Source organism: Aquarana catesbeiana, linkage group LG08, assembly GCF_042186555.1.
Source record: "Aquarana catesbeiana isolate 2022-GZ linkage group LG08, ASM4218655v1, whole genome shotgun sequence".
Taxonomy (NCBI): Eukaryota; Metazoa; Chordata; class Amphibia; order Anura; family Ranidae; genus Aquarana; species Aquarana catesbeiana.
Genome location: NC_133331.1, coordinates 80,113,617 through 80,127,902, shown reverse-complemented (window position 1 = coordinate 80,127,902; position 14,286 = coordinate 80,113,617). Strand labels below are relative to the sequence as shown.

General features: G+C 42.7%; 1 protein-coding gene across 5 annotated transcripts in view; it reads right to left on the bottom strand.

The window, feature by feature from the left end:
• Positions 1-14,286, bottom strand: part of IDE (insulin degrading enzyme) — a 149,216-nt gene that overhangs the window by 78,550 nt on the left and 56,380 nt on the right. For all 5 annotated transcript variants that reach the window (XM_073596049.1, XM_073596046.1, XM_073596047.1 and 2 more), the window contains exons 8-10: positions 5,670-5,762; positions 4,346-4,437; positions 662-742 (exon numbers count right to left, since the gene is read on the bottom strand). In XM_073596049.1, coding sequence (XP_073452150.1) covers positions 662-742; positions 4,346-4,437; positions 5,670-5,762 — 266 coding nt within the window. The remainder of the gene's footprint in view (positions 1-661; positions 743-4,345; positions 4,438-5,669; positions 5,763-14,286) is intronic.

The following is a 14,286-nucleotide window of genomic DNA, read 5'->3' as shown; positions in this document are numbered from 1 at the left end:
CAGAGGCACAGCTAATGTGCAAGTATGAAATGTTTTAACAGGCAGGAAGTTTGTGGTTTTAATTTCATGCCAGTTGACAAAATTGCTTCAGGCTATATTCACACAAGCCTGTACACTAAAACATAACATTTTACCATGCAGGCTAGTGGCGGCAGAGAGCAGCGCGATACGAGATTCAGCGCATTTCACCACTTGTTTTTTTTCCCCAACTTTACCTGAAGTGTCATATAGTGACACTTCATATCACTGCACAGCAGCATTGTAAGTTGTGATGCTGTGCCATGACATGTGGTGCCATATAGGGCATAGTGTAGAAAAATGCAGACATAACAGTATTGTGGTGTGAACAGAGCACATAGAAAACAATTCTGTGGAAAACAGGTCACCGTACACAGTGCGATTGAGGCCTTAAGGACTAAAGAACAGCGAGAATAAAGGCCCCACTTATTGGCATTCGGTAACATACATACGTATTTCTTTGGAATTTTACAATTAATGAAAAAAAAAATGCAGTCAATGAAGTTAGAGCTGCTTGCTGAGCTGCAGATTTGTTGGTAGTCAGTGGATGAGCATTAGCATTTTCAAGAGAGGGACAGCAACTGCAGCTAGTGTTTCTCAATATAGGATTTCAACACAAAACACACAGTGTGTATACACTTACATGTAATAATCCAGCAAGCTTTGATGTGTACCCACGTGGAGGCTCCTTGTCTTTAAACCGAAAGGCAACTGCATTTAAGTCCTAAGAAAAAAAAAAATGATTACTTAAAATTCCTGGCTTTTTGATGCTCATGTTAACTGTCTGTTTTTACTGCCCCTCCCTCCCCTGCTGCAAACAAATATTTAGAGTGGTTGTAAATGCTCAAGGTTTTTCACTATGCATGAAGTAAAACATTTCCTCTGTGCAGCAGCCCCCCCAATACTTACCGGAGCCTGATCTTCCTCCAGCCATGTGCACGCCAGCCTCGGCTCTCAGGGGACTCTCCCCCTCATTGGCTGACACAGCAGCGAGAGCCATTGGCTCCCGCTGCTGTCAATCACAGCCAGCTTATGAGGAGAGAGAGGAGTGTCGTGGCTGTGGGTGTGAATAAAATAGAAACAAGATACACCTGAGCACAGGTATATCTTGTTTCTGTTGCATTGCAGGTCAGTGACCAGACCTGAACCTAGTAGCTCTCCCCCATTTTGGTGTCCGTGAATTAAAAATCCCAGTATTTAATTGCAAAGTTTGTGGAAAGGGTATATACCAGTGTGCAGAGGGTTAACCAGAATTTATGTGCGCGAATGGACACACAGAGCTGTGGAGCTGCTTACTCTGGGGGCACTCAGCAGGGTAGAGGGGCCAAGAGCGCCAGTGAAGGACCCAAGAGGGGGATTGGGACTTCCCTGTACAAAAACTACTGCACAGAACACGCAAGTATGACATGTTTGTCATTTTAAAAAGAAAGTCTTTAATATAACTTTAAAGAGTAACTCCACGTTTGTTGTTAGAGAAAAAAAAACATTCCCCTCTGGGTATGTACATTACAAGGATTTTAACAAACTTTGTTGCAGATTCCTACTTTTTGTTATTCCAAAGAAATCACTGTTTGTTCCTCTGTGCCCCTGGGCTGAGTCTAATGGGAGTGGTTTCATAATTCTCAATCAGCTGCTGCAGAATCAGGGCTCTAATGAGGAAAGCTGCAGGGTCTGCATCCCTAGACAATATTTTCTATTGGGAGAATCTTCCCAACAATTACATTTTTGTTGCAGGGGATGCCAAAAATCTGACTTGTATCTTCGTGTAGACTTCTGGGAAAATCAGTGAGCCAATCACACAAGCAGGAAATTATGTTTCTGGGGGGCATTTTGTACACATTCAGTTTACAGAACAGCTCCAGGTAGCCACATTGCATTGCACTTTACAGAAAATTACAGTGCTGCATATTGAAAAGGAAAGGTCATTTTTAATAACATTCAATTACAATATGACTTGTGTCGCAATTCTATATGCTATATTTTTATTTGACATTTTTTTTCCCCATGAAAGTGGAGGAACCCTTTTAACCAAATTTGTCATGAAAGGTTCATGAAGCCTACCAATGTTGACCTCTTACATTGAAAAATGCTAGTTATTTGGCTGTCACGCAGACCCTTTTTCAATACTTTGATCACTGACCTGAAAAAAGTAAATCATATAAAGGTGTTTGACCTGACTGATCAGGCATCCAGTTTTAAAGGAGGTCACCAATGGCAGCCTACATACAGTGCCTTCCAAAAGAATTCACACCTCTGGTGGTTTTCTGGTTTTGTTGCAATACAACATGGAATTAAAATGGATTTTTTGGGGTTTGTACCATGTGATCTAACAACTTTGAAGGTGCAAAATATTTGGAGTCAAGATCTGGGGTTGACATGGAGACCACATGTTCAGGAAGAATTACTTAGCATTAGCAATCATTAGGATCGCAAAAGCAAAGAGCAGTGTTGCATACTACTAGCTGTCAAAATGGACTGCAGTTTAAAAGACAACTGTTTCTTTTTTACAAGTTATCCTTTCATGAATGAAGTAACCCTAAGTGTAGCACACCTGGTCGTATACTCTACCTTCCCTCTCAATCCAGTGATCCTCAGATGTGTGGCCCTTCCTGATACCATACAGCCTTGCAACACAAAACATCCTCACCAGGTACTCTTTAGCTTGTGCATGCGAGTTACAGCCCCATTTATTCATAAGAGAATCAATACTCACTGGCTGGCTCCAGCGGTCCTGCAGAGTACAGTTCCTCCCATGAAAATTGTTGGGGGTGCAGTACGCATGCTGAAGACAACCCAGCAAGGTTATTTCATGCAGCAGAAGTGAAAAATGCTGGGAACTGGGGAGAACAATGGATCGAGGATTTACAAAAAAAAAAAAAAAAAAAAAAAAAGAAGAAGAAGGAGTATAAGACTAGGTGGGCTGCACTGAAAGGGGTTGTTCCATTCTATCCATAATAAATTGCATTTTTTTCATAAATAGGTAGATCACCAAAGTTCAACGCAAACACTGCGGTAATTGTTTCACTGTCTTATCTATAGAAACAGATTTGCACAGGGAAAGGTCATTAAGGACATTTGTGTCACAGTACCCTGGACTGAGCCATGAAATCTTGTAAAAACATTACAACATTTTCAGCAAATACCAAAGTGACCTACTGAAATAATCTTGCAAGTGAACCTGAGAGGAAAATAACATGGAAGCCTCCAGATTCGATTTTTGCTTTTAAAAAGGTGCAAGCGCTGGAGCTTTTAACCTGATCCTAGCTACCATTCTGAGTGAGCATGCAGTTGGTAACAAGTCTAATTCTCAACATCAATTTAAAAAAAAAAAAAAAACACACACCACACGCAAACTTGATAAAGTTTCTGTCATTTCCTCAATTTTTTTTTTTTTTTTTTGTGGCTGGAGTAAAATATGAAATGTTATAGTTCTCAATCAAACCTGATAGGGATAACTTCTGGTGAAGGCATTTAAAAAGGTGGGATTTTATCTCACTGTGGGACATATTTACTACTTTACTTCCTATTGTGCTTCCATGAAAGAAAATGAGGATAAATCTATAAACAAAAGCCTAATGCCGCGTACACACGATTGGAATTTCCGACAACAAATGTTGGATGTGAGCTTGTTGGCGGAAAGTCCGACCGTGTGTATGCTCCATAGAACTTTTGTCGTCGGACTTTCCGATAACAAATGTTGGCTAGCAGGTTCTCAAATTTTCCACCAACAAATGTTTGTCGTCGGACTTTCCGATCGTGTGTACACAAGTCCGTTGGACAAAAGTCCACGCATGCTTGGAATCAAGTATGAGCCGGAAGCGCTGGGTCTTGTAAAACTAGAGTTCGTAATGGAGATACCACGTACGTCTTGTACGTTCGTAATTGTTGACCAACATTTGTATGAACGTGTGTATGCAAGACAAGTTGGGGACAACATCCTTCGAACAAAAATCCACGGTTTTGTTGTCGGAAAGTCCGATCGTGTCTACGAGGCATAAGGGAGATTCTAACCTTGCCCAGCTTTGTCTAAACCTGGGTCAGAGTTCCACTAGATGATGTACATGAGCACAATGTTGACACATGGGCAGAAACTGGAATTTGCGTAGCAAAGTCCCAGGCTTATAACCAGAGTTCTGGGTTACTGATAACTAAAGGATAGGACGAGTCCTGGTATACAAAATCAATACTATGAAGAAGACAGGTACTACAAAAAGGTAGACAGTGTCTCCTGTATCCACTGAAAGTACTTTTTTTCATGTTTGACTGGATTCTGACAAGAAAGTCAATAAAAAGCCAACAAAAACAAATCTAGTGGGGCAGTGCTCACCTTGCATTCCTGAAAGACCCATTCCTGGGGTCCTGAGGATCTCAGCATATGCATGTACTGAAACATATGCAGAATAATGTCTTCAACATGTACTGGAAAAGAAAAAAAAAAAAAAAAACAGTAATTGTTTTAGTATATGAAACACAAATATATAACCAGTCCAATCCAGATTTATATATAATTTTTGTAAATGTATGTTTAAGGCTGGGTTCACATATGAGCATGCAGCGGCCCACAGCAGGAGTCCAATGCATCCTCATTTACATCCAATTTCAGCTCAAATTTTTAATTCTTGCCCTGAAACAGACCAAAAGACGCACACGTTCCTGTGCAAATCACACCGGAGACACTGCGGAGATATGTGAACCGGCTCCATAGAGAGCCGGTCATAATCTCCTGCTATTGCAAATTGGATGGGGGGGAACCCACATCCAATTCGCACTAGTGTGAACCCAGCCTAAATGCTGCCAACATAAGCACCTAAAATCAGTTTTCACATCTGTTTTCTGCAATTCCCTCCACACCAGGACTTATTTTTCTACCATCAGTTCTCACTTCCCACCGTTAATACCCAGTTCAATTTCCTTCAACATTAAGGCTGACCATAAATTATGCAATTCTCTTGTAAAATGTTCCTTTAGCTTTACCAAAACAATATAAAATGGGAGGTCAAACCTAACACTTTCAATTTGTATGCAATTGGGCAGACCCGTGCACTACCATCATGGGTGCTCAACCTGTGGCCCTCCAGCTGTTGCAGAACTACAAGTCCCATGAGGCACTGCAAGCCACTGACAGTTATGAGGAGGAGGAGGAGGACGGCGACAAGGACAAGGAAAAGGAGGAGGACGACGAGAAGAAGACATTATGGCTAGCTTAACTCATATTGCCCAAATCATCATCAACTTCAGCAAACCCACCCCCTTCTTCCATTATTGCCTTTACAATCAGCCCATGCTTACTCTACTTAAAAGGGACGATAACCACAGTTCTTAATAAACCAAATAAGAGTGAAGGTGTCCATATGCTTCAATCTGACTTTGCGTGTAAGAATTTGAACTGAAGGGAAAAATGTGCTATAATTTTTTTTTCCAACTCTGAGGTCAAACTGATAAATAAGTGATCAGACTGCAAAATTTTCAGTCATTTTCAATGGGGTTGTAGAATGTGTGGCATGTGGATTGAACAAATCAGCAAAGTATAGTTATGCAGTTTTTTGATACAAGAAAAACACAATCTGAAACTGCCTCAAAAATGAAAAAAACCTTTACCAACTCTCCCAAATATACATTTGTCATCTCACCAATTAATAACTGATACTCACACAAGCCCTCTTCAGTCAGATCCACATTTACAATGAAGAACATGAATCCCTTAGCACCTTCTTTCTGGCCTCCAACCAAAGTGTTAACCCATCCTGGAAGCAAACAGAATTATCAACATGTGGCCAATACAGGTGATCAAGAGAAAGGAGATACAAACATGGCTGAAACAGTAAAAATAAAGGATTACGTGAAATGCATAAATAGTGTATTACACGCATTGTGATCTTCTCTTCCTCACCCCGGTATGTCCCTTTCTTTACCCCTTTGTTTTTTGGGCCGGTTCACACCAGAAATCGCACAGGAACGCACTTCACGTTTCTCTGCAGTACAGTTTGAGCCCATTTCTTTTCAATGGGCTAAAATAGGATTGCAGAAAAAATAGGATTTTTATAACAGCTTACCTGTAAAATCCTTTTTCTGGAGTACATCACGGGTCACAGAGCCATAGGTGCCCCAGACGACGTCACTATTTGACGAAACGTACGTCGGGGGGAGCTGATTTGCTGACGTCATTGCGTGCAGGTGTCTAAGCGGACGGGCGTTTTGCACAGCCGGCCGGCTATTTTGCTACTTTTTAACCTTCATCATATTGAACCTTCCTGATTGGGGGATCCGCACTGTTTTGCTGGCCAAATTCCTTGGATCATTTGGAGGCACCGGTTCATTTATTTGGATAAAGGCCCTGACTGGGTATTTGGTCACAAGCTTATCTAGCTTACCACATGGTAAGCGCACATTTTATGTGGTGTTAACATTTTGGTTGCAGTGGAGGAATCGTCACTTTTTCAACTTCTATAACTATTTGTTTCACATATTTTGGTTGTGACTGAATTCACAATAGAAGAGTTCTACCTACACTTTATTATAAACTGTTTTGATTTTTTACACTTTGGACTTTTATTTATATATTTTTTCACTTAATAATTGGTTTTGGATAATTCATTTAATTTTTTGGTTAATATCTATAATATTACCTATCCATTCCTTTTTGTGATTTAGCGCTGCTACTTTTTTTTTCTACAAAGCCACAGTAATTAATATGTGGGTTATAGGCCACCTTCAGGAGATGGACACTGGCACACCCTAAGACAGGAAGTACACTCCCTATACAACCCCTCCCACTACTGGGAGTACCTCAGTTTTGTAGCAAAGCAATATACGTGTATTAGAAGAGGGGAGGGGCCTCTGTGTCCCGTGATGTACTCCAAGAAAAGGATTTTACAGGCAAGCGGTTATAAAAATCCTATTTTCTTTATCGTACATCATGGGACACAGAGCCATAGTAGTTACTATGTGGGATGTCCCAGAGCAATGCCAACTGAGGAGAGGGAGACACAACAAAAAGTAGGGCACCATGAGACCAGAGGACGTATACTGCTGCCTGCAGCACACTACGCCCAAAGGCAATATCCTCACGCCTTCTTACATCTACCCGATAGAATCTGGTCAATGTATGGACTGAAGACCAAGCTGCAGCCTTGCAGATTTGAGCCATGGAAGCTTGGTGATGCACTGCCCACGAAGCACTAACAGCCCTAGTGGAGTGAGCTTTGATTTCACATTCCCCCTGATGACACGTATGCCCTGTGTCGAAGACGCGTAGGGGAGGGGCCAGGACGTAGTGTTAGGCAGCAGCAGCTGTCTGTGCTGGGACGGTCATCATAACCTCACTGCTACATCTATCACCTCATTGTTTTATCCAGATTTGTATGCCTCTTCTGAGAGGTGCACTGACGCACCCTCAAAATGTGAGTACCCCCTTCTGGGGGAGAGTTTTTTTATCTGACCTTGTTAATAAACACTTTTTAAACGTTATCACACCATATGGATCCTTTCTCTTTTTACCTATGATTTGAGCCCATGCTGGAGCCTGTTTTCCTGGGATCCATACTGAGCCCCGCGTGGCTCATAAGCATTTCCTGACTCTGCCTAGCGACTTAGTCACATTCCCTAAGGTGAGCGCTTTACCTTGGGGGGGGGGGGTCACCTTTTGTTTCACCATCGCATGATATGTGGCACATGGAATCGCAGCAAGTTTGAAAACATCATCACTGAAGCAGTTGTCATCACTTTCATTAAGGACTTTTTATATGTTTATTATATGTCTATTTTATGATGGACGGTTAAGTATATGTATTGTGTGTCACTCTGCACTTTTTGGCTGGCACATGTCATTTTTCAGCTTTTGTTGCATTTATGAATCAACGTTATTTATTTTATTATTTATTTGTTTATTGCACTTTCAGCACCTGGTTTGCACTGATTCAGTTTGGAGCATTTTGTTGATATTACCATTTCACACGATCACTGCACTGTTTATTTGTGCACATCAAGTTTGTTCATCTTGGGGGATATAGCACATATTGGGGTTAAATTATTTTATACTCTGTTGTATATGCACCGTATCGCTGTGTGCCAGGATTAGGGCACGGTTAGCACACTCTAGCGCATCATATTTATTTATTTAATATTTCACACGCATTACAAGGCGTGACTCATGTATGCGGCTGTGTAGTACTTACTTTTAGCACTAGGTTCATTTTGGCTCGTAGGAATTTTTCTTTGTTCATTTGATTTCAATGTTGCCTGTCCTTTTTTAGGACCTTCAGGCAACCCAAACAAAACAGTTTTTCTAAACTGAGCAGTCGCCTTCAAGTAGACTTTGACTGCTCTCACCACATCCAGAGAATGTAGTGACTTCTGTCAGGGTTCTAGAAAAAAATTAAGGTAAAACAATATCCTGGTTTAGATGAAAACCTGACACTACCTTCGGTAGAAAGTTAGGATGAGGACGCAATACCACCTTATCCTTGTGAATAATTAAATATGGCTCTTTACAAGAAAGAGCAGCAAACTCTGATACCCTTCTTGCAGAAGATATGGCTCCCAGAAAAATTAGTTTCCTTGTCAAAAGGACCAAGGGAATATGCCGTATCGGCTCAAAAGGCTGTTACTGTAATGCCGATAGAACTAAATTCAAGTCCCAAGGGTTCAGGGGTGACCTAACTGGAAGATTAAGTCTAGAGGTCGACCGATATGGGTTTTTCTCTGGCCGATGCCGATGCCGATATTTAGAAATCGCAGTGGCCGATGGCCGATATGTGATGCCGATTTTTTTGGGCCGATATATTAGGCCGATTTTTTTTTTTTTTTTTCCCCTTCATCTCATAAAATCTAACATTTAGACCCCTTTCACACTGGGGCTTTTTTCAGGCGCTTTTGGGCTAAAAATAGCACCTGTAAAGTGCCTGTAAAACGGCTCCCCTGCAGTCTCAGTGTGATATCCCGAGTGCTTTCACACTGAGGCGATGCGCTGGCAGGATGTTAAAAAAAAGTCCTGCAAGCAGCATCTTTGGAGCGGTGTATACCACCACTCCTGCCCATTGAAATGAATGCACACCGCTGCCAAAGCGCCTGCAAAGCGTTTCGGCAGCGGCGCTTCAGGCGCGCATTTAACCTCTTCCTCGGCTGCTGCTGGGTGATAAGCTCCCCGCTAGCAGCCGAATAGCGCCGCTAAAATGACGGTAAAGCGCCGCTAAAACTAGCAGCGTTTTACCGTCAACGCATGCCCGCTCCAGTGTGAAAGCAACCTAAAGTGATACAGAAATTTTTTTTACATTTAAACATTTATTAAACAAAACAAACCTCCAATCAGTTCACTTGTATGTAGAATTTAGATTAAAAAAAAATATAAAAAAAAAACTATATCTTAAAAATTAATACACAAAAACAGGTAATCAAAACTTTTGGACAAAAAAAAAATGGGCTAACTTTACTGCTTAGTTTTTTTTTTTAATTTATTAGTGTATTTTTTTTTTAAATTGCGTTTGAAAGACCGCTGCGCAAATACCGTGTGACATAAAATATTGCAACAACCGCTATTTTATTCCCTAGGGTCTCTGCTAAAAAAAATATATATAATGTTTGGGGGTTCTAAGTGATTTTCTAGCAGAAAATACAGGATTTTTACTTGTAAGCAACAAGTGTCAGAAAAGATTTAGTCTTTAAATGGTTAAACTGAAAACTTCTCCACGGAGTTCAGTCTATTGATAAAAAAGAACTTGAAGAGATACAAATGTATCTTCTTATCAGACTTGGCAGGCTGCCCAGAGAAGGAGAGAAGATAACTTTCAGGCAACTTGCATTGACTTATATTACAGAAGTCATTTGCAAGTCACGGCTGAAGTTATAATCGGCCTTTTTTATCAGCACAATCGGCCGATGCCGATTAAGTAAAAAACGCCAAATATCGGCCGATATATCGGCCGGCCGATATATCGGTCGACCTCTAATTAAGTCGCGTTATCCCCTGAATAAAGCTATGGACCAAAGAATGTGAAGCAAGTGGTCGATAAGGCAGAGACCTGGCCTTTGATAGTACTCAAGGCCAGCTAACCCCATCTGCAGAAAGACAAGGATTCTACCTATGACATACTTGCTGGGGTGCCAACCCCTGGATGCACACCAGGAGACATATGCCTTCCAGACTCTATAATATATGATTCTGGAGGCTGGCTTCCTTGTATTAATCAAGGTAGATACCACAGAACCCGATAGCCCACGCTTCTTCAGAATGTGGGTCTCAATAGCCAAACCCTTAAATTTAGCGTTTATAAGGTAGGATGGAATACCGGACCCTGCGAGAGAAGGTCTGGACGTGCTGATGGGGTCCATGGATCCTCTACCACCATCCTTATGATCTCTGCATACCAGGATCTTCTGGGCCACGCTGGGGCCACAAGAATCACCGACTTCCATTTCTGCTTGATCCTGTGAAGAAGCCGTGGAAGCAGCAGAATAGGAGAGAATGCATAAATCAGTGAGTACTGATTCCACGGGAACACCAAGGCATCTGTTCCGCACGCTAGCGGATCCCTTGTTCGTGACACAAAGTTGTCAATCTTTTTGTTGAACCTGGACGCAAACAAATCCACGTCTGGGATCCCCCATCTTTGGCATATTGTCAGGAAGATATGGGGGTGAAGGGACCATTCTTTGGGGAACAACTGCTGGCGAATCAAGTAGTTCTGCCTGCCAATTTTCTATTCCTGAAATGAAGACCGCCGATAGGCAAGGTACATTGTTTTCTGCTCAAGCTAGTATGCGATTCACCTCTCTCATCATTCACCAATCTTGGTGATTGATATAGGCTACTGTTGTGGCATTGTCGGATTGGACCCTGACAGGACAATTCCGTAACCTGAACATCCAGGCCCTCAGGACCAAGCATGCTGCCCGAATCTCTAGAATGTTGATGTGTAAGGTAATTTCTGATCTAGACCATTTTCCTTCAATGCCTCTTTCAGGACTGCTCCCCAACCTGAAAGGCTGGCATCTGTTGTTACCACCTTCCAGGTAACTGGTAGGAAGGATTTTCCCTTCTGCAGATTCTTGGTTATCAACCACCAACTGAGGCTCCGGCGCACCCTTGGAGACAGACACATTGGGAAATCTTGAGCTTGGACCTCCTTGTTCCGAGCCGACAGGATACTGTTTTGCAGCAGCCTCGAATGAAATGGAGCATAAGGAACGGCCTCGTATGAAGCCAACTTCTTTCCCAACAACCTCATGCAAAGTCGAAAAGGATTCTTCTTTGCCTTGACCACCTGAATCAGTTCCTTCATGGCACTGATCTTTGCCTGGGGCACGAATACCCTTTTTTGGGCTGTATCTATGATCAGACCCAAGCATTCTTATCTCCCTGATGGTTTTAAGGAGGATTTCTCTAGGTTGAGAACCTAACCTAGGTATTCCAGGTAGTTGACTGTGGTGATCATACTTTGGTCTAAGCGGGCTACTGACTGGTCTATCAAGAGCAGATTGTCTAGGTAAGCTATAATCGTTATACCTTGGGCCCTTAATCTGGCTAGAGGAGGGGACAGGATCTTTGTAAAACACTTGAGGTGCAGTAGCTAGAGCGAAAGGCAGAGCTACAAACTGAAAATTAAGATTTTCTACCTCGAAACATAGATATTTCTGGTGAGTGGGGAAAATAGGCACATGGAGGTATGCATCCTTGATGTCAATTGACGTCAGATGTTCTCCCTCTTGTAGGATGGAGACTACTGATCAGATTGACTCCAATGCAAAAAGAGCGGACGTTCAAAAACCGGTTTAGATCTTTGAGATCTAGAATGAGTCTAACATCGCCATTTGGTTTTGGTAACGTGGAAAGGTTTGAATAAAATCCTGATCTCTGCTCTTCCATGGGGACCACTGAGATCACCTTTTGAGACAAAAGATGGTCCAATGCTGGAAAGACAATTCGATATTCCAGTCGCACACGTTCCCGGACAAATGGCAATAGAACATTAATGGGTGCTGTAACGATTACCAGTTGGGTTCTGGAAGCATCAAAACAGAAGTACATCTTTGGATCAGCAAACAAGATTTCGATTAAAAAACCTTTTTTGGACAAAAGGTCACATCACAAGGGAGGTGCTACCTCCCTTGTGATGTGACCGTTTTCGATTAAAAAACCTTTTTTGGACAATCTTGTTTACCTCCCTTGTGATGTGACCGTTTTCGATTAAAAAACCTTTTTTGGACAATCTTGTTTGCTGATCCATGGTGTGCTGGCGAAGATGTAATTCTGTTCAATGCTGGAAAGAGACGACTATTTCTCTGGATCCCTGGGAACGTCTGATCTGAGAAAACGAGGAGATGGGAATTTTCATAACTCTAGTTTGTACCCTAGAGTTATTGAGGAAGTCACCCATCTGTCTCGACACTCTTCCTGCCAGACCCTTGAGAACTGCATTAGTCTTCCCCCACTCGAGCATAAGGAGGCTTTAGTATTTTGTCTCATAGGTGTCCTCCCCCAGGACTTCTTTTGTCCTTGGGGTCGACCCTAAGTTTACCTCTTGAACTTGACAGCGGAGGCCGTCGTGACTGCCTGAAGGCAGACGTCCCTGACACTGGAGAAGGAGCTTGTTTAAATGAAATATGTTTACTCCTCTTCCCAACTGGCAAAAGGGTACTTTTTCCACTAGAAATTTTTTGGATGTATTTATCCAAATCATCCCCGAACAGCCGTTTACCGTGAAAAGGAAAACTAGCCAGCAGCTTTTTGCATGGTACTTCGGCTGACCAATTTTTCAGCCATAAGATTCTACGTATATGTACCAGCCCAAGCGTAAGGCGTGAGGTCTGGAGAATAGAATCTCTAATAGTGTCTATTGCAAAACATAAAGCCCCTGGTAGCTCGGCTAAATCCTGGGTCTGCTGATCAGGAATAATCTTGAGCACCTGTTTAAACTGGTCTCTCAAGGACCGACATACACCGATTGCTGCCAGCGCAGGCTGAGTCACTGAACCTGCCAGAGAAAAAGTGTTTTTTAATAGGAATTCCAACTTCTTATCCGTTGGATCCCTAAGCATTTGAGCATTGTCTACCGGACAAGTCAAACTTTTTATTCACAGATGATATAGCAGCATCAATTGCTGGTATCTCCCACTTCTTAGTGATTTTTTCCTCCATAGGATAAAGTGTTGAAGACTTTTTAGGAGGAAAAAAATGCTTATCTGGGTAATCCCACTCAGAATACATAAGATTTTCAAGCAATGAATGGACAGGAAAGGTATGCAAAGCTTGAGGAGGCTTTAGCAAACCCAAACAAGAAGTGGGCTTATCAACCGACTCATTTAAGGGTAGCACAAATGTGGAATGGACCATCTCAGTAAGAGATTGCACCATCAATCTTTCAGATCGTGAAGCTGATCCTTCCACATTTGACCCCCTCAGAAGAGTCATCATCAGCCTCTTCATGGTCCCCTGAGAGAAATTAGTCTTCTCCCAAGCCTAGTTCCTCAGTTTGAGGGTCCTGGGTAATGGACGGGGACCTGTCGCATTTGGCCCCACACTGGGATGCGATTAAAGCCACTAAACTTTCTTCCAAACCTATCATGGCTGAGGAAAATACTTCTTCAGTAATATAGACAAGGGCTGCAGTGTTGAAAACAGTTGAAACATTTGCCAGCCCTGATGGCTCACTCTGACCAGCCACCTCTGCACCACCTCTCTCAGGGGAGGATGCCATTGCAGAGATGAGAGATGATTGAGGGAGTCCCTTTTGAGCCCTTTTTTTGGGGCGATTCTACCTCCCCTTCTGATCACAACCGATGCACAAAATGCAGGAGGAACTACCACAATAAATTTCACCCACTGCTTTAGCAAATAATCCAGCAACTGCCGCTATGAGTGCTCAGCCTGGTGCTTTAGTAAATATGCCAAGGGAATGCCTGTGTCACCACTTACATGCCCCCTTTTTGCTCGTGTCCCTCCGACAGCTTGCAGTCAGCAAAATGGAGTTTTTTAAGTGAACTCCCGCGCTGGACATTGCTGCATGCCATGCTAAGCCACGCCCCCTACTCTTTAAAAAACAAAACACGTTTTCCCGCGCAATCGCGGGCCTCCGATTCGACGGGATCGGCGCGCGCACGCGTGTGTGTGTGTGTGTGTGTGTGTGTGTGTGTGTGTGTGTGTGTGTGTGTGGGGGGGGGTTGTGGGGGGGTGTCGAGGAGGAGAGCTGACAAAACCGCTGTGCAGAGGCAGTGGGGAACAGATGCCGATCGTTCTGGCTCCCCCCTCAATCCAGGGAGAGTATCTGTCCAGGT